The sequence below is a fragment of the Phycodurus eques genome, chromosome 10 (assembly GCF_024500275.1).
Source record: "Phycodurus eques isolate BA_2022a chromosome 10, UOR_Pequ_1.1, whole genome shotgun sequence".
In the NCBI taxonomy this organism is placed as follows: Eukaryota; Metazoa; Chordata; class Actinopteri; order Syngnathiformes; family Syngnathidae; genus Phycodurus; species Phycodurus eques.
This window is the reverse complement of record NC_084534.1, coordinates 3912244-3933817: the sequence shown is the minus strand read 5'-3', so window position 1 is coordinate 3933817 and position 21574 is coordinate 3912244. Positions and strand designations below refer to the sequence as shown.

At 39.7% G+C, this 21574-nt stretch overlaps 1 protein-coding gene across 3 annotated transcripts in view; it reads left to right on the top strand.

Moving 5' to 3' along the window:
• Positions 1-21574, top strand: part of LOC133408442 (integrin alpha-5-like) — a 70135-nt gene that overhangs the window by 9626 nt on the left and 38935 nt on the right. Inside the window, exons 2-18 of one of the 3 annotated variants that reach the window (XM_061687400.1) lie at positions 3591-3715; positions 7703-7803; positions 8920-9043; positions 9897-9958; positions 10113-10158; positions 10293-10418; positions 11749-11793; positions 12018-12061; positions 12138-12194; positions 14427-14479; positions 15102-15310; positions 16429-16620; positions 16707-16752; positions 16846-16959; positions 17556-17611; positions 18059-18216; positions 21389-21526. In XM_061687400.1, the coding sequence (XP_061543384.1) occupies positions 3591-3715; positions 7703-7803; positions 8920-9043; positions 9897-9958; positions 10113-10158; positions 10293-10418; positions 11749-11793; positions 12018-12061; positions 12138-12194; positions 14427-14479; positions 15102-15310; positions 16429-16620; positions 16707-16752; positions 16846-16959; positions 17556-17611; positions 18059-18216; positions 21389-21526 (1696 nt within the window). Of the gene's footprint in view, positions 1-3590; positions 3716-7702; positions 7804-8919; positions 9044-9896; positions 9959-10112; positions 10159-10292; positions 10419-11748; positions 11794-12017; positions 12062-12137; positions 12195-14426; positions 14480-15101; positions 15311-16428; positions 16621-16706; positions 16753-16845; positions 16960-17555; positions 17612-18058; positions 18217-21388; positions 21527-21574 lie in introns of those variants that run through there. The other 2 variants (XM_061687401.1, XM_061687402.1) reach the window with 2 other exon arrangements.

Below are 21574 nucleotides of genomic sequence, written 5' to 3'. Positions count from 1 at the left end.
TCTTTTTAGATCTGTTGTCTGACTTGATTTTGTCAAGACAGATTCTGTTTAAGTGATTTCTTGACTGAACAGGTCTAGAGGTAATCAGGCTTCGGTTCGATCAGTGAAAATTAACAAAAAATTGTGATTAGCCACAATTAATTCATGATTTAACAAGGAGGGTAATTAGTTTTTCACACAGGGCCAGGTAACTTTGAATATATTTATTTCCTTAATAAATTAAATCACCATTTAAAAACAGCATTTTAACTTCACTTGGGAATCTGTCAGTGGGTAAAAAATATGCATGTGTGTATATATATATATATATATATGTGTGTGTGTGTGTGTGTGTGTGGGGGGGGGGGGGGGGGGGCGTCAAGGTCGTGACTAGTTAGCACATCTGCCTCACAGTTCTGAAGACCCGGGTTCAAATCTGCACCCCCATGTGGAGTTTGCCTGTTCTCCCCGTGGGTCCGTGCCTGTGCGGGTTCTCTCCAGGTACTCCGGTTTGCTTCCACATCGCAAAAACTAGCATTGTTGGTGATTCACGCAATTTGCTGCTATAACTGAATTAGCCTTATTGATAGAGGTGTTACTATTTTAACAATGTGCCATTAGTGATCAGAATCAGAATCAGAATCAGAATCATCTTTATTTGCCAAGTATGTCCAAAACACACAAGGAATTTGTCTCCGGTAGTTATCTTCTGCTTTGCCACAGAGTGTAGAAAATAAGTAGTTGAAAGCAGGCAAATGACATGGGCCATGTCAATTGTAAATTTTAGTAGGCCTATATGCCGCAGGCAGCAAAAAATGGATCGTGGGCCCCAAATGGCCTCTGGGCTGTAGCTTGGACACCCCTGCTTTGACTTTTGCACTGTACTGCTTATAAAAGAAGATAAGGATTTTCATCTGATGCATTTTTTAAAACAAGCTAAGAAATATGAAACATGGTACCCAGAAGTACAGTGAACAATCCAAAGAAACCCCTCAATTTCGTGGCAACCCCAAATACAAAACAATGATAAAATGCAGCAACAGTTGTCTCTGTTTTGAAATCTACCCAAATAAAACAGATGAAGATACTGAGGTCAAAAATCAGTACGGTACCATAGAGAATTGACAAAGATATCTGTGTAAAGGTCACTAGTCGGCAACATCAGCTATCAGCAAATACACTTCTGTCACTTTATTCCTTCACACCTGAACTCATGTGATCGTAACAACTCTTGTGACTGTCACATCAAACCATGTGAAGTGATCCCTTTGACCCCCAAAGTGTCAACAAGCCACGAGAAGTTAATCATCTTGACTGAGGAACCGCAGTGAGCACTAAATAAGAAGCAAAGCATTTGAACATAGTCAAGCAATTGGGCATTTACACCATGACCTATTGTTGAAACTTAACATGAAAACTGGTTTGAGTTTTTGTCCGACTGCAATTTGACTTATTGCAGGCACAGAAACAGTGGAAAATCATACAATAAATCATAACACATTTCTTAACTAGACAGGCAATGTTTTAAATAATATTTTAACATTCTTAAATGCCATACAAGTGTAAAAAGAAGTAGTAACTGTGAAATAAAACTAATGTAAAGTAAAACCATTCACCATTTGAAAATGAGTTTGAGTGATAATGCTGCCTGGTGACGTTTTATAGGCAATGCTGGAATTACTAAGATGTGTAATAAATTTGATTTGTTTAGGTAACTGATATTTATTGAATTTTATTGTTCATGTTGTATTGCTCCATGACTGCAACATTCCTATGTTGCAGTCAGTTCCATTTCCATGGTTATCATCACACTTTTCCTCACATTCTCCACACACACACGCATTCATGCTCACAAACTCGCACACACGCATGCACACACACACACACACACACACACACGCAATCCCCGGCCCGCCTGTGTGGAGTTTGCATGTTCTCCCCGTGCCTGCGTGGGTTTTCTCCGGGCACTCCGGTTTCCTCCCACATCCCAAAAACATGCATAGTAGGTTAATTGACAACTCAAAATTGCCCGTAGGTGTGAATGTGAGTGCGAATGGTTGTTTGTTCGGATATGCCCTGCGATTGGCTGGCATCCAATTCAGGGTGTACCCCTCCACCTGCCGATGATAGCTGGGATAGGCTCCAGCACCCCCGCGACCCTAGTGAGGAGAAGCGGCTCAGAAAATGGATGGATGGATGGATTTTAAAAGTTGTTTGGTAACAAAAAATGCTTGCAATCTCTCAGTGTTATCAAAAAATAAAAAACGATTTGCTATTTTTGAAAATATTTTAGCACATGAAACTTGAAGTAAATACACGTGATTTACATTCACGTGCCACATAAAATGATGTGGCAGGCCGGATCTGGCCCCCGGGCCTTGAGTTTGACACCTGTGCTATAGCCATTCAGTGGTCTGAAGTCTCTTGAACTTATGATGAATTGTGCCCTTTGGCTTTTGAGGTATTTTTCACGAAAATTAGAAACTCCAAATGACTTTGATGGTCTTCGCCTTGGATGTTTCATTGTGCAGTTAAGCCATTGCATATTAATGGTTCGGCATGCACAAATTTACTTACAGTATTCACCGACCTTTTTTTTTTTTTTTTTTAGAACTTATCCTCCATTATTTGCTGCAAAACGTCCCTATTAGTTGTTTTTTGTTCAGCTAAAGAAAGCAATAAAAGTACTACTTAGGCGCCATCTTGTGGCATCTTTGTGCCAAGGAACTAAGTTGAAGTGAGTTGAGGAGCTTCATTTAAAGAAAAGTAGTACTTTGTCACCATCTTGTGGTATCCCAAGGAAATTATAAAACTTTTTTTGGGGGGGGGCTTTTCGCTAGTCGTGGCATGGCTCAGTCTTTGCTCCCCACTATTTGCAGGGGAACACTGTTTGTTATTCTGGGAACAGTCACAAAATGAATGGTCTTTCTCTAGATGTGGCCTGTGATTGGCTGGCGACCAATCCAGGGTATAGCCTGTCTTTTCACCCAAAGTCAGGTGAAGGAGCTCTTTGTGACTCTGAACATAAAAAGCTGTGTATAAAATGGAAAACATGGCAGAAGTTATAAACTTGAAAATCTGATGGGACGTTTAATCCTTTTCCATTGTTTCCCCCCCACCACCACACACCATTTGAAATAATGCCTGTTTACTGCACTTCAATTGTAGCTTTACTTTAAATCCCAATATGGACTTCTTTGCTAGAGTGCATAACAAATGTATTGTTTGGTTCTTTTTTTGTGTGTTGACTGCACCTCATAAATTAGATGTTATATCTTTGACTTTGTGATGCCTTCGACCTACTGGTCTTAAAAGGCTATTGAAAATGACGAGGTTACTATTCTCCTTATTTCTTATTTCTTACTTATTACTTACTTACTTATTACTTATCAAACATTTGCATGATATACAGTACATTCATGTTTTTTTCTTCCCATTAACACTGGGTGGGCATAGCAAATCCAAGGACACCTGTGATTGATCGCCTACCATATCTCCCATTCTTAATGGCAAAATATTATAAATGATTGTTCCTTATGTAATATATTTTTCATTTTGGAATAATTTCTTCAGCACTTGAGATGATTTTGTACTTCCTCTCTGTTGTCCAGTGTCAGCATTTTGATTGGGGCTCCAAAAGGCAACACGAGGCAGCCTGGAATTACTGAAGGAGGAGCCGTCTTCCTTTGCCACTGGACCCAAACTAACTGCAGCGTTATCAACTTTGACAAGCAAGGTAGAAGAGTGTTTTGTAAATTCTAAGTTGACTGTCTACATGACTTAACCTTACAACGTGGAAAAATACTGTTAGCATTTTCTGGACACTATTTACCCAGCATCATAATCACTGTTGTAGGTTACGTTTAAAAGTACAGTTCCTTAATGGTACTATTAAAAAGATTGGACATGTCTATATAGTAAACTCAGCTCGTGTAACCATCCATGCTATAATTTATTAGACGAGTTATGGGGGCATCTTGAGTTAGCTGCCCCTGTGCATGACCCGGAGGTCAGAAGTATGGCTCCCTGCCATTTTAAAGCCCCTAATCCAGTAGTTCTCTGTTTGGATTGAAACTAGCCTTTGATGTGTCGAGTGTGTTTTGATAAGGGCTGTAACACCCCTCTAGTCCACCCTTTAGTAAGCTGTTCAGTTTCTGCAATGGATTATGTTTGCAGTGTTTCCGCAGAACTGTCCAGTCCAATTGGACTTGGGCTGAGTGCATGTTGAGCTCAAAATAGGGTAGAGTCATCAGTAGGACAAGTACCCCAGAGGATCTGCCCTGCCACAACCCCTAAAAAGTTCATTTCCCCCATCAGAAGGGCAGGAAGCGATAAGGGGATCACAGGGTCTCCCTTATTTTACATGCTCACTTACACTACTGGTATCTTATGGCTACTGTATCTACGGAGACTGTGGTATGTCAACAAGAAATAAAAAAAGAATAATGAGAACTCTAAATTGAGGAAAAGGGAAATTGTGTATGGACTGAAGTCACGCAAAACAAAACACACAACTAGCAGAAAATCATCTCATATCAGGAAGTTACAGGGATACTTTGACATTAAATACAGTATGTATTTCCTGACTGACAGTGCATTTTGGAAAGTCTTCACCTTGGCCGTAGTTTACATTCACAAAATGCTACCTTTCTGGAACATTAAGCCGATTTGCTTGATTCATGTACACAAAAGGCCAAAAGGAATTGAGTAATATGTGTTATGTACTGAATCACAACAATTTCTCCACTCGTCTATCTTTATTGGTCTTGGGCTGGCTAACATTGCCTGATTTATAAAATAACTAGATTGGTATTTCGATATATTGTACAGCTTTTGGATCATAACAATTCAGTGTTTGAAGTGGAATTTTCATACACTTTAAAATAGTGTTTCTCAAACTGGGGCCCGATAGCCGTAACTTGGGGGTCGGCATAGATAATTTGCAAAAAATATTTAAATTGTATAGTATAGGAACTGGCATACCAAACAAACAAACAAACAAACAAACAAAAACTTATAGTGCTAAAGCAATTACTCCTCCCTACTTCAACCATGGGTCAATTAAAATCTCTGACATGATTGTGACATATCGCCTGCTGGTAAATCTGACATCCCTGCATGCGTTCCAAGATCTCTCACACTGTTTTCTCACGTAGAGTTGTACAGGTGAGACAAGGAGACTGCGACCAAATACTTGGAAGCACATACCTCGGGTCAAAAGTTTCCATTTAATCCCTGCTTTTTTTTTAATATACAATGCCAATAGCTCCATGTCCTTGGCAATGTTCGGTGCAAATGACTCAGTGATTGCCTTCCACTGCTCTTTTCTTGTCATGGAAAACAATGTGAAAATGATTCCACTCATGATGTCTCACTAGTCATTTTAAATGTTTTTAAAATGGTCTCTGGAGCGGTCCGAAACGTCACTGAAGACAGTGATCAAATCACTAAATTGGCAAGACTTACTCTATTCGTCTCTATGTTGTTCATGGAAGCAGTTCACGACACCCAGCGATGATGGATAAATAAAGAATTTTCAGACTTCTGTTATCTTTCTTTTAAAGAGTTCATGAATATTTAGGTTGAACTCTTCCAAAATACATAATTCCCATGGTACTCATCCAAGTTCTGTTCAATTCATTTTAGGATAATGATGGAGTCCTTGGAAAAAAAATTACCCTGTAAGAGATCCCTGGACCCATAAAGTTTGAGAATCCCTTTCTGTAAAACATAATTGATTTCCCATCATTCAACTCAATTCCGTTTACAACAGAAATTACAAGACAGAAGAGGGGAGGGTAGAGGGAGACAAAGGGCAGGAGAAAATGTATACAATAAAGCATCAAAAACTCAAATATTCATTTAATGATGATATGTAATTGTAATTAAGCATAATACATAACTATCACCTGCAATTGGCTGCCAGCCAGTTCAGGGTCTACTCCGCCTCTCGCCCAAAGTCAGCTGGGAAAGACTTCAACTCATCCGCGACCCGTGATCCGCGAAAATGGATGGATGGACATAACTATGCCGTTGTTGTTGGTTGCTCCTCTAGAAACAGGAGCAACTACTACAGGGGTGAGACAGGTTAGCAACATACAACAAATGTCAACATGACAACTGCTTGTATTACTCGCACTGCTGAAAGTTATAAATGCAGTTGTGATTTTATCTGCTGTGCAGGGAGCAGGACCACAACAGGGGAGGGAGCGTGTGAGAGATAAATTTAACACACTTGCTCCCCATTCACACCTGAGACGTTGGAATATTAACGAGTCACATGACACGGAGGACGAAAAATGGCTAGTTGGGTACAATTACTAAATTTTTACTGAGGAGTGTACTCACTTTTGTTAACAGGCGTTTTGACATTAACGGCTGTGTGTTGAATTATTTTGAGGGGACAGTAAATGAACACTGTTATACAAGCTGTGCACTGACTACATTGTAGAAAAGCTTCATTTCTTCAGTGTTGTCCAACAAAAAAACAAGTTAAATATGTACAAAAATGAGGGGTGTACTCACTTCTGTGAGATACTGTACAAAGACAGTTCATGCATGTCAACAGGTTGAGCCAGAGAGGACTGGGAGAGCAATCCTGACAACAAGCACTGTCTAAAACAGGGGAGTGAAATTCAATTTCACGGTGGGCAAATTAAATTAAAAAATTTAAAAAAAATTAAATTAAAAATTGGGACAATGTCACGGGCCAAACTCAATATTTAATGAAAAATCACTGCGATGTGCATGTTTCCCTTCTCTGCAGAAATGTCACATTAAAGTTTATCATATGACAACAAACTTACATTTTGCTTCAACACTGAATCTGGAATAAACAAACTTTAATATTATAAACACATGAGAAATCAAATTTGCGATAAAAGACATCAGTGGTATTTGTTTGTTGTTTTGTATTTAAATAGATAACATGAATTCTTCTGTCTCTCTATCTTCTATTTATCTATCTCCAACTACCTTTCTTTTTGATGTAAATCTTTTTTCAAAGGCCAACAACAAAACAACCCCCCAAAAATAAGAATGTCCTTCAATAAAAAGCCAAATTTCAAACTATTAACAGTCCCTGCTTCGGAGTTGATAAAGGGCAAAAAAAACCTATTCAAATCTGTTATATTCTTTGTTACAGCCACGTTGCTCCGCACACCACAAACAGGTCTGTCTGTTACTTTAGTGAACAGATAATCTGCCTCCCACCTGTGTTGGAAGTTAATTGTTTTCCATCTTTCGTTTGGCCAGTTTCGGGAAGTGGAAGTGTAAATTTGCCTGAGGAGACTGGTAGCATAGTTGCTAACGACTGCAACAGAAAGGGAAGGTGTGCTCACCGGTCTAGACTGTTGGGCCAACACAGCAAAGCATTCTGGGATTTCCAATATTAGTGGCGCATGTGCTATATACTGGCGGGCCAGCTCTAACACATATTTAATATGGTCTTCTTGCAGGCCAAATATAATTACATCGTGGGCCAAATTTGGCCCCCGGGCCTGAGTTTGACATATATGGTCTAAAAGGAAGGTTTTAAGTTGACTTAATTAGAATTAAGAGAAGACACAGTGCATACATACAGAACATAAAACCCAGGAACATGCATGGAGAAGCCTTGTAAGCGCTACATAAAACTCTGATAAAACATGTTTTCCTCCTGGTCTCATGGATAAATTGCTTGTACAAGTTCTTTGGAATGATTTTATTCTCTGTCTTTTTATAGGTGATCAGTATTTTTATGTAAATGATGTGAACACTCAGGTTGAGTTCAAGTCCCATCAGTGGTTTGGAGCAACTGTGCGCTCCCAAGGCAACAATGTCCTGGTAAGAATTCTCCCCTGGTGGCTGGTCTACTTAGATTGCTGAGCTTTGTGGGTCTTTGCATGACGAACATCTTTTCAAAACTGATTGATTGATTTAGCTTTTGCTTGTATTAGCTACATTTACAGTATGATATCCTTCTGACTCATCAGAACGTTTACAGGAAAAAATGAACAAGGCCCAGGTTAAATCAGCATTATCATTACCTCCCTTATGTACCAACCATCACCACCTTTTTTCCACCTTCTACTGACGCGTTGTCTTGTATGTCCTGTATGTACACCTCTATGTGTGGAAAGCAATTTATGCTGACGTTGCGACACACCCATCCATCCATCCATTTTCTGAGCCGCTTCTCCTCACGCGTGCTGGAGCCAATCCCAGCTGTCATCGGGCAGGAGGCGGGGTACACCCTGAACTGGTTGCCAGCCAATCGCAGGGCACATAGAAACAAACCACCATTCGCACTCACAGTCATGCCTACGGGCAATTTAGAGTCTCCAATTCATGCATGTTTTTGGGATGTGGGAGGAAACCGGAATGCCCGGAGAAAACCCACGCAGGCACGGGGAGAACATGCAAACTCCACACAGGCGGGGCAGGGGATTGAAACCAGGGCCTCAGAACTGTGAGGCTGACGCTCTAACCAGTCGTCCACCGTGCCGTTGCGGCACACCATATTATCTAATTGCACGGGACTTCAGCGGATGTATGAACGCACGCTTCAACAATGTCCGGCTTCGGTGAGTTCTGTCTGAAATAGACAGGTGAATAAATCCCCGCTCTATTACAAGTCTTCTGCCTCTGATGCACCTATTTCCAAGAAATACAGTGTGAAAGTGGCTATTCACGCAGAAGACATATTTCGCTGGTTCGAATCCTGGCTCCGACTGTCCGCTGTTGAAGTGTCCTTGAGCAAGACACTGAAATCCAAATTAAACAAAGGATTTGGGTCTTTTGTTCATGACTATCTTAGAATAATATTGTAATCTGCCTTCTGATATTCCAGAATGTGAAAGTAACTGATGAACAGGATGCACTGTATGAATACTAAAACAGGAAACAGTTATTTTAAACATAGGGTGCATATATATGTGTGTGTGTGTCTGTGCCTTTCAGGCTTGTGCTCCCAGGTATTATTGGAGGACCGAACATGACACACCCTTCTCTGATGTGACAGGAACTTGTTACCTCTCTGTGGACAGCCTGAATTCATTTGTGGAATATGCTCCTTGTCGAACAGGTGAGATACTACAGTGTTAGTACTTGTAATTACATTGTAATTAGGTAAAACATGTGTTATTATATTATTGCTGTTTGATGAAAAGCTGAAATGTCAACTTTGTGTGAATTTCATTTTTCATGTAATGAGATTTTTGTATTTCCTACTTGTAGTGTTAGAATTGTGTGACTGTGCAACCAATGAAAACCTTCAACATTGTACAATGCCTTGTTTATTGTTTATAACAAGTAAATCCATTGGCTGAAAGAACCTTCCGTCATAGTACATACTGTACACTTTTAGCACAAACCTGTCATATTCACTTTGTATTGAATGGCACTGAGGAGGAACCTTGACCACCATGATTTATCTTGCTTGGATATCTTATGTATCTTATATTTACAGTATATCTATATATCTTGATATATTGCTTACTTCCTTCTATAATTAATGTAATGTTTTGAGGTGATCATGACAAAAGGCATATATGAGAGTTTGACTGATGTGTGATGAGTGTCAAAATAAATTAGCCATGAAACTATGAATGTTGCTGATTACAAATGCAATGCAATAATTTGACAACATTACAAGCTTTAAGTAAATGTGTATCATTTTACTTTGCTACTTATTGTTAAAAGCTGAGAAGAACATTAATGGCTCAAGAGTACTAGTTTTCTTATCTATGCACACATCCCTCAGGGATGTGTATTGTTGTAATTTCTGTCCCCCTTGGTCACTGTAATTCTAATGTTAACTTAAACCTAGCTGATGTAGTCACTTATTACTTCAATGCTCCTAATCTTTATTAACAAAAAAAACAAACAAAAAATATATATATCTTGTGTTTTCTATATTTTGTGGTTTTTAACTACAGAAAGACATGGAGCTGCAGGACAGGGTTATTGTCAAGGAGGATTTAGTGCTGACTTCACCAAGGTAGGAGCAATATTTGTAATTCATCCCAAAGCCATTGTTGCGTTTTGAAAGAAATAAGCACTGGAAATTAAACTGTGTTTAACGGGCTCAAATAGTTTATTGTAACTTTTGAAGAAACTGGTTTCACACAAATTCCTGCTCTTCTGTGTTTCAGGACGGAAGGGTTTTTCTTGGTGGACCAGGCAGCTTTTACTGGCAAGGTGAGCTCACGCAATTGTGGATATCTTTAAAGCAAGTCAGCTGAAATAAATCGTACACTATTTTCAATGGCGAGTGAAACAACTCATTTATTATTTAAATGCCATCTAACCCATTTTACCCTCAAACTTTATAGGTCAGCTGATATCAGCCACCCCAGATGAGATTGTTAAGGCCTACTACCCTTCATATTTTTTACTGTCGGTTGCTGGGCAGATTCAAACAGGACAGGTGCAGGGGAGCTATGATGACAGTTACTTGGGTAAGGAGTCAATATTGTATTCAATGTAAAACCAAGCAGTGCACACAGCAAATTCCAATGCTGTGGGTTTCCACATACTGTGCACTCAAAGGAAACATTCGGTACACCTGCATCTAATGAGTTCCAATACAAGGCCTGTCTAAAAAAAAAAATCTGTCTTTACAAAGATTATAATACTCTTTTTTTTCTATGCCAAAGAGCAATTAAATTAGCAATATTATATTTTTATTTTGGTTGTAGTTGCGCATCTTACTGACAGGAGTTTATTTATCCATTGAGCAAAAAAATTAGAAACACCCCCCAGTACACAACATTACTATTTTAAAACAATCATTATAAAAAATTTAACTGTATTATCATAAAGGCAAACTTTTTCTGGCATCTGTTGGTTCGGATCTCTGTACAGTCATTATTTATCGAGTAGCTTAATTTTTCAGTTTTTGATGTACTATATAGGATTTTTCTCCTATTGGTTGATATGGCTTTTCCATGAAAAACCAACTTAAATTCATCTTCGTGTGTTCAGAGTTCCTTTTTTTGTTTCTTTTACAAGCTGTCTTTACCGTTAATGCCACCTGAGAGAGCATCATTATGGTGTTGCAATACACCAGAGGTATCTGTGAGCTGAAGTGCCAGAATGAAACAGCCATTTTGCATTCACACAGTAGCAGACAGTAAAATAAATGATGTTCTTACTGAACTATGAATGAATATGTATGAATTTGTGAAAGTGTCTTAACGACTACATGTCTTTACTGTTGTTATGATTGTATAAAGACAAGAGTGTAATGGCTGTAAAGAGTAGTTTGGATAATTGATGCACTTGTATCAACAGTTTGAAGGGCAACACGTGTAAATTGTGCAACTCACAAGATTTTTTTATGAAGCTGTTTATGACTTTACCATTATGCACTTTTGTCTTTACCATTATAAAAAGAAGTTGACTTCAGTGGGCCACCACCATCTGCTTTGTCAATAAGGATTTCCTTTACCATAAATGCCTAGAATTTTAAATGATCAATATATTTTTGAAAATAGGACTTCAAGCTTGGTTGTTTCAGCAAGGGAGACATTTACCCATATAAAACCAAGGTGGCATAAAAAAAAAATATTACATTGGAATTTATTTTTAAAGTGTCTTTACTGTCATTGATCAAATTATATGGAAAAGACCCATATATCATTCGAGTTTTCATGAACATTGCAACACTGTTTTTTCCTCTTAATCGAAGTGCATCTTTGAGTAGTACCCCTGTATATGAGCTGTTGGATAAATGGAACTGTGCTGCATGTTTTCCAACCCTTTCAAATCTGACTCATCTCGCTACAGGTTATTCCGTGGCTGGTGGCGAGTTCAGTGGGGATGATGAGGAAGGTGAGGGTTATGTTGACAGTGCAGAGTCTCAAAACACATATGGGTGTGGGGTTTGTTGACCCCCTCAGCCCTAAAACTACTTAGTCTCCACACACATGACTGAGTATGTCTACTCCAGTTTTGACATACAGGAGGGGAAATAAAAGACTTCAGAAAAGTGTAAGCATTGTTTCAGTCTTTCGTTATCAGCTCTAACCTTTTGCTACTCGCTGTCTTTGTTGCAGATTTCATCACCGGAGTTCCAAAAGGACTCATGCTGTATGGTTTAGTAAGGAGTAAATTGATTAATTATTAATTATTGTGGCTTCATGAACAATGATTTGTAATCAGTAACTGTCCCACAGGTATCCATATTTAATGCAAGGGATCTGAAATCACTGCTCAACGTGACAGGAGAGCAAGTATGTACAATTTTGGCAGAACTTGAGTTTCCATACTGTATGTCTTTCATATGTCACACGTTTGACAATAGTTTAGGGGTTGACAAGGAAGAACTTTGCCCTGCACAGAGGTGGCCTTTACCAGGTCATAGCCTGAGCTTACATTAACCAACACTGACTGCTTCTCTTCTCGGTCTAGCTGGTGTGGATGTTTCACAAATAAACTTGTTTATTCACTATATGCCTTGTAATTGGTGTTCATGATCATTGTGGGTGCACCCTACCTCTTACCAAAAATCAGCTGATATGTCCTCCAGAACCCCTGTGCCCATGAACAAAATAAGCAGTTTGAAAATGGATGGATGGATACAAGATCAAATATGTGAGCCAGTTGGAAATACCTGGATTTCTGCGTACACTTCGTTACCCCTGATTACCTCATGTTTGCTACCTCATGTCTCGGAACGCCTTTCAGTGTATCTGCAAAAGTTTTTTTTTTTTTTTTTTTTTTTTTAACATTTCTGCATTCTGTCGAGACGGAGCTGGCGTTTTGCAAGGCTGAATCTGATCATTTTTTTAAACCAGGTTCCAAAGTGGATGAATCTCAAAATGCTGCCCTCGCATTTCCATGTGTACAACATATAGACATATTTTCAGAGTACACAATTTTGTAGTTGTGTAAATTCAGTCCACACAAATGTCTCCTTTATTCCTCGCTTTGTGTTCATTATCATTGCTGTGAGTTTGTTAAGATCTCGGGGCTTCTTGTTCTGTGTTTTGGGTGACTTCCTGTGCCAGCGTTACACACAGGTCTGGCATAAATAGCACAGTTGGACAGGAAATGAATTAATGCTGTGAAAGGGATAAAGGCTTCACATTACAGGTCCCATAAACATGACTGTTACATTCGTGGGAAATAGATTGACAGCTACACCGGTGGTTAACATTACTGTTACTGGTAATATTTTGCCAAACGTAAGACCATGTGACCACATGTGTGTGTTTTCTGTATGTGGGAGGTCATCAGTGGGTGTCGAGAAGTGTCAGTCTCAGCACGAACGGTGCTGAGTAAACTGTAATGAATGATGTGACGCTGGGGCTGATAGACTCTCTGTGGGCGAATGCTCTGCTCTGTTGGCTCTTGGACTGAACTGTTAAAGTCAGCTGCAAAAATACCTCAGGCAGGAGCCCCTGTTGGCGAATGAAACCTCAGATTGTGTCCGTTGTTATGACCACCTTTGAACTAAGAGCTGGGGAATTTGAACTGCTTTGGTATTACGTACTGATTAAAAGGTTTATTTTCAGTCACAGAACAACTTTGTGCTGTTGATATGGGGGACATACAGTAAAGATGGGTGTTTTTCCAGTATTATAAGCATTCATTTGAAGTATTTTTGGTTTATTTAGGTCCAGGCTTCAGCTTTCAAAGTGCTGCTTCTGATGTGTTTTTCTCACATTTGCACTGATGGATGTGTAGCATGTTAACCCCAGCAGATTGAGTGCAGTGCTTTGTGGTCAGTGCAATGGAGGTTACTTACTATTAATGAGGGCCCTAATTGAACTCGATAGAGAATACTTAATTTTTGGTCAATATTCCATCCATCTTTCAATTTTCTACCGCTTGTACCAGCTGACTTTGAACAATATAGATGAAGCTGATATTTGAATAAGTGATACTGTCTCACTGTGACAATAAATATGACACAACTGAAAAGTGGTTTTGATATTTCACTGAGTGAGTTTGAATAGGTAAACAGTGCTCATATGATGTCTCAGTAGATTTGAACTTTGCCCTTTGCCATTTTTCATTTCGACTACTATAAGATGCTCTGCATATTTACTACAATAAGACAATCTCTCGTGTTAAGGCTTGTCTTTCCCTGGGGCCCCTAATCTGATTTGTGTGTACTAATACTACAAATCACCTTGAGTTGAGTCACAGAGGGATGTAATGTAACCCTTATTTATCATGTGTAGTGTGAAATTGAACCAGAAGAGCAGAGTTAAATGAGTTAAGAGCGTAAGGACACCCCCACCTTTTCCCATCTTTCCATTTTCAACGAGCTTTACAGAAGCTCGTTGAAAATGGAGACATGGGCACCCTACGGGATTGTGGGATTGAGAGATTTAGAGGGAAACCTCTTGCGTTGAAGTTGGAGGGTACAAAAGAGAGGACATGGAAAGAAAATAAAGAAATCTATGCAGAGTGATGTAATTAGAGACTAACTGAGTCTTGTTTTTAATGTGTTCCAGATGGGGTCTTACTTTGGCTATGCAGTGGCAGCCACCGACATCAACAATGACGGGTGAGTACATGGAGTGACTGTGCACAGATGACGGAAACATGGGTAAGCGGAGAAAAAAAGGGGAAATGAGGGAAGGGAGAGAAATTTAAGATGGGATTAGAAATATAAATTAAGACCTTTGTCATTATAACCGAGGTCACGCATGTTGGAATTTCCCACGCTGATTCACTTTATGCTGTCACTCATTTCAATGTCTGTCTGTACCGCTTCATCCTCACAAGGGTCGCGGGAGTGCTGGAGCCTATCCAAGCTATCTTCGGGCGAGAGGCAGGGTACACCCTGAACTGGTTGCCAGCCAATTGCAGGGCACATATAAACAAGCAACCATTCGCGCACACATTCACACCTACGGGCAATGTAGAGTCCTCAATCAACCTACTACGCATGTTTTTGGGATGTAGGAGGAAACCCGAGTACCCGGAGAAAACCCACGCAGGCACGGGGAGAACATGCAAACTGCACACAGGCGAGGCCGGATTTGAACCCGGGTCCTCAGAACTGTGAGGCAGATGTGCTAACCAGTCGCCCACTGTGCCGCCCTCTTTGTTACAGGTCTTATATTTTTAATATTATTACCCACGTCTTTTGTATGTGTATATGTTTGCTCTGACTTCCTCTCCAGACTGGATGACCTAGTGGTGGGAGCTCCAATGTTCATGTTTCGAGGTTCCACTGGGCGCCTGGAGGAGCTTGGGAAAGTTTACGTGTACCTCCAGAAGGAACCTTTTCAGCTCGAGCCCAGCCTACAGCATTTACTCGGCCAGCAGCCTTTCGGTCGATTTGGCACATCACTGGCGCCTTTGGGTGATCTGAACCAGGATGGATTCAATGGTATGAGTGTAAAATGATGGACCACAAATGTGATTGATCTTTATGGAGAAGTTTGACTGTCACCTTTGAGTGGGAGGTCATTAACAGGTGTCAAAAAGTGTCATTGTTGGTGCGAAGGGTACTATACGAAGCAAACTGTTGTAATGAGTGATGTGACGATAGGGCTCATAGACTCTCTGTGGGTGATTGCTCTACTGGCTCTTGGACTTGGCTGTTAAAGTCTGCTGCAAAAATACCTCAAGCAGCAACCAGAAAAACTACAGTGCTTTGTCTAACCATCATTTACACACACTTGTCTGGCCACTTGATCTTAATTTTCATTTGGGCTCTGTCAAAACCACACCTTATACAGTATATCGGCATAGGCTAGACTGCCCACTATGCTGTTTGAATGTGCCCCTAAAGTGCTGGTAAGAAGATTCACAAATGGAGGAAATATAAACTATATTCGACATTCATTTTTCAGTTGAAGCACTACTTTGTATTTAAATAGATGTTGGAGCCACTGTGCAATCTAATAGAGCACTGTAGAATTGCCATTGGATTATGATTCAATAGTTTTTATGTCATCTACTCAATGTGGAAAGCTTCTCTCTGTTTACTAGTCGTGCAATAATTTGCTTGCTGGTTTTAGATCATTATACAGTTTGTTCCAGTGACATGACAGAAAGTCAAATAAAATACATCATACACATGCAATACAGCAAATGATCAAAACTGTTTTTTTTTTTTTTTCTTTTTTTTTTTTTGCATAACTTCAACTTCTAATGCATGGCATTGATTCTGCTGCTCACTGGAAACTGTTCTGCAAATTGCTGTTCTGTTGAGAATGTAAATTTTGTAAAACAACCAAAACACACAATCTGCTTAAAAAAATAAAATAAAATGAACCGGAATTACCAGACAACTACAACCCTTTATTGCTCAGTGACTGTTTTTTTTTTTTTTGTCAATGTCTTTATGTCTCAAAAGTGTTCTCTGTCAATTGACTGTCTGTTGTCGTACTAGAGCGGCTCCAACTGCCGGAGACAAATTCCTTGTGTGTTTTTTTTGGACATACTTGGCAAATAAAGATGATTCTGATTCTGATATTGTGTGCTGTTCGTGTTTACAATCAGATATGGCCATCGGCTGTCCTTATGGAGGAGAAGACCAACAGGGACTGGTTCTTATTTACAATGGTTATCCTCAGGGATTGAAGGACACGCCCACTCAGATTCTCTCTGGCCACTGGGCTTCCAGCTCTTTCCCTGCCAACTTTGGTTTTGCGCTACGAGGCAACACAGATCTGGATCTAAATGGCTACCCAGGTACTGCATTCCAATCTCAGGGAGCTATTAAACATAATTTCCTTCTTTGATAACGTACTTTAATTCTCAAATTTCCTCTCTTGCAGACCTTATTGTTGGTGCATTTGGGGCTGACAAATCTGTGCTGTATAGGTGTGTTTAAGGCATATAGCAGTGTAATAGATATATAGTAGCAGATAACTACTTTTTTTATTTGGTTCATCATTCTGCTGTGTCTTCACTCAGGTCTCGACCTATAGTAACTGCAAGCGCATCTCTCACAGTACAGCCAACGATGTTCAACCAAGAAGAGAAGCCTTGTGAGCTTCCCACGAGGAATGGAACCACTGTCGTGTCTTGGTATGACCGCCCACTCCTTTCATGTACAACCTCGAGTTGCTGCTAATATAGTAATAGGATGATTACACATTATTATGTTTTTTCCTCTGTTGTGGAAATATCGTTACTTCTTCAACGCAAAAAAGTTAAGTGTTTAAATAGCTGTCTGAAAATAACCAAACATGGAAAATATGCCTGTTGTTATGTAACAGCTATCACAGTTCTATTTCAGCTCTTTAAAGTTTCCCTCATGAGAATGTCAAATGACTTCATGTTTGCCAGTTTCCTGTCCAAGCTGTTCTTAACTAGAAACGCAGAATGCTGAGACCAAAGAGGAAAAAGGGGGAAATACATTGAGCTTTCCAAAAAGTCATGTTTAAGCCTTATTAAACATGTAGTATTTTAGACTAGGAAGCATTAGCCAGCTGCCTAGTGTTTTTCAAACAGGTGGATTAAAGAAATATATTTTTTAATATATTCTTTTTATGGCTAGAAGAAAGTAAATAAGAATGCACACAATGTTTTGGCTACGTTCTAAAAATATAAACGCGTCAGTGTGTTTCTCATCTTTGTATGCATGTGTTACATTTATTGATAATATTTTCTCCAACTTTCAGTGTCAGCATCACCTTCTGCTTGCTGGCTCAAGGAAAGCACCTCCCATCTCATCTAGGTGAAACATGCACACACAGACACACACACACACGTACGCACACAGATGGTCCCTATTACAGTACTTTGCTTTCTTTGTGTGCCCACAAGTATGCTGGACTTAACTGTGGTCAAATTGGCTGCTCACAAGAAGATAAAAGGGCAATTGTGTAAACAGAGGGTACCCAGTTGGGCTCCAACGTTTAAGAAATGTGTGTTTGTTGCAGGCATGTATTGTCTTTGTACTCATTGTCGTTGTCATCTTGGCTGCATGAGTGCGTTGTGATTCAACATACTGTAGCAGAACACGAAAAGCATGTTTACTGTAACACGATTATTTTTACATGTGCAGAGACACGCATGTAAGTGTTTTTGAACACACTTTTTGTGTGTAATACTGTACTTGCATATAGAGACATTGTATGCAGATTTACCCTGTCTGGCCTTGTTTGCATGTGTATATTTTTAGACTTTCTGGTGGAAATTCAGTTGGACAGTATGAAGCAGAACCAGAAGGAATCTGTCAGGAGGACTCTGTTTCTGAATAGTCAGCAGCCCAGTTTGGTGAAGACTTTCAGCCTCGCCGATGGACAACGTCTGTGCCATGACACCAGGATCTATCTACGAGTCAGTCAGTCACGAGCATCTTTTTTTCCTTTTTCCCCAATTGGGCGACATTGACAAAACGGAATATGATAAAATACCATATTACATTGTCATCCAAACAGACAAGCACTGGATCATAGGAGTAGTCATTTTGTTAAGCATTTCAGTATGACTATGTTGAAATATTGTCTCACATAAGTGACAGGTTCTAGATCTTTTGTACAAATAAATTGGTGTGCCTGTTTATACTAATTTGCAAGGTAATAATTCAGTATTTATTTGAATATGTGTGTCAGGGGCGGCACGGTGGCCGACTGGTTAGAGCGTCAGCCTCACAGTTCTGAGGACCCGGGTTCAATCCCCGGCCCCACCTGTGTGGAGTTTGCATGTTCTCCCCGTGCCTGCGTGGGTTTTCTCCGGGCACTCCGGTTTCCTCCCACATCCCAAAAACATGCATTAATTGGAGACTCTAAATTGCCCGTAGGCATGACTGAGAGTGTGAATGGTTGTTTGTTTCTATGTGCCCTGCGATTGGCTGGCAACCAGTTCAGGGTGTACCCTGCCTCCTGCCCGATGACAGCTGGGATAGGCTCCAGCATGCCTGTGACCCTAGTGAGGAGAAGCGGCTCAGAAAATGGATGGATGTGTGCCAGGAATTTTATTTGTTTATGTACTAACTGAGGTTATTCTGTTGTTACACAATCTGAGGGTTTCCTGACATATTCTTAACAAATGGAAAAATCAGCGTGCACAGTGTGGAAAAGACCTCACCTCTAGAATGTATTGAAGGTCCAATGTATTCCAACCACCTTGAATAAAACAACATTAAACCACAGGGTCAAACTCCTGTGGGGCACAGTAGATTTGCTTGGCTGGACCCCAGAGAAACATACCACAAAGCAATGTTGTCAAGAAATAATGTTTCATGGTGTGCAGTGAATGCATACAAAGCTCAACAAACAGTTTTGACTGTTATTGTTGTTGGTGACACTCCAAGAAATATGGGAAAGGTCTGGTACAGGTCAGGACAAAGATTGCCAGCAAGCAAACTAACTCATAAAATGGAATTTGTTCTCAATCGACTGCAGACCTCCACCAAGGTCAAACAATCCTTTTTGGATCAGCATCAAATTTTACTTGAAGTCCATCTCCTGTCTCCTGTCTGAATTTAGTAGTTGAGATTGGAACATTGTTCATTAGAGGAAAATATAGAACATATGGATAGGTATGCATTGACCTGTCCTGGGTGTAATCCGCCTTTTGCCGAAGTCAACGGGGAAAGGCTTAGACTCTTGCAACACTGAACAGGATAATTGGTAGAAAAATTGGATATAGATGGATAGGTGTGCTTTAATGGTTTTCTTTCTGTCATTGTTTATCAGTGATTTTTATCATCACTGAGTAGTTCATTGATGCATGATATGCTGCTTGTTGCTATGCCGTCCTGTCCTCACGAAGGACAAAGAAGACATGCCGTATGGCACTCAAGTCTTCAAAGTTTTACGTTGGAAAAATACCCAAACAAAACTAATAGGTGACGTGACTTGAGTCAACAGAGGATATGAACCAGCCTCTTCTCAAAAAGGCCCTTCCTTATTGCAGGAACTTTACGCAGGGACTTTATGCAGTGTATATTAATCCTAAATTGAAATAGGCAGTGTTGTCCCATTCATATTTGTTCACTTTTTATTTGCATAGTACATTCTGATATAAAAGTTGTTCATAATAGTTTTGTACATGTACAATGCTTTACAAATTTATCAGAACACCACCCATTATACAGAGATGAAATTGTATGGAAAGGTCATATCATGGTTATCGTGGCCAAAAGGATCATGATTATTGGTTGTGTCACAATATTGCTATGATATGAAAGACATATAAACAAAGAAAAATCACACGCCCAAAACAGTGCAACACATTTGATTTTAAATACCAAAAATACAAAATCAGAAATCCTCCATACTTTTGGATTTTATACATTGCAAACAACAACAACCAAAGTGACAGTAATTTTCATGTATGTAAAACCCCATGAAATTTACTTAAAAGACCAGTGATATATTTAATAGTGTTGGGACTCTTAAAATATGAAGTCATGCAATTAATTAATATAATTTCAGCCAAGTAAAATATTTGACAAAAACAATTGTTTTCAATGAAGTCGATTTTGTTTGATAAATAGACGTAGTGTGCAATAAGCTGTAACCATTCTGCAGGCCCATAGGCCTTTTCTATCTTGTCATGTAATCAGACTGCACCTGCAGCACCAGGTGAATGCAATTACCTTTCTGGTATAGGACAAAGGTTAAAGTCATTTCCTAATAGAGGGGTTTTGAAGTTTGTTTGAAGCGCTGTTTTTAGAGGCACTTATTACCGAGCTAAAACGACTACAGTACCAATCATCTCATCACTCATTGGTGGTCTGATCAAACGGCATCACTGACAAAAGCAATCAACGGCATGTTTTTTTGCTCTTTGACAGCATAAGAGATGGTTTGACCTGGAACTGGCATCCATCCCCTCTTACTGTCAGTCAACATGTATCTCTTCGTGCACTTTTCTTTGTTACATACATGCCTGCATATGGAGGAACTGAATACCTTCTAAAAAACAAACTATGTTTGAAGTATGGCACCTTTCCTTATATCTGATGTGACAAAAAAAAACGTTGATATACAGGATAACTATATGCTGTATTTGGACAGCTGGCCATTATACTTGCATGTACCTACGTCTGGAAAGATTGTGAAGTGTCAGGAAACGGAAAAAACAAGCCAACAAATAAAAAAACACAAAAAAAACCTCATTGCACTATCTCCTTTGCATATTTTTGTAGTGTGCCTGTGTGAGGTCACTGATATTGGATGAGAGTGCCTTACTCATAATCTCTGTTCTGTTTGTTGTGTTTGTGTGTTTTTTGTGGTTGAGGTCAGTGCTCTCTGTCAAGTTCTTCCTCACCAAATTCATCCAAACAAGCTTTTAAAGCCCTTGCTTTGCCCACGGGAGCAGAAAAGGGCCTTCCCTGAACCATTTATGTCACTGCACAACACACCTGGAGTGAACCTCATTGTGGAAATGCTGGCGTAGTGTTAATGCATAGGAAACTGAAGGGAAACTCTGGGTGTTATGTTGTTTTTTTTCATTTTCTTGTCATCTGTTACTCATGCAAGTACATCTCTACTGATTTCAGGCAGAAGAGGAGTTTCGGGATAAACTCTCCCCCATATTCATCAGTCTGACCTTCAGCCTGGATCCCCAAGCCCCAGTAGACCGACATGGCCTCAGACCAATCTTGAATTATCAGACTCAACAACTAATAGAGAAGAAGGTATGCACTGCTTTCTCCTATTGTCCAAGATATTAAGAGGAACATGCA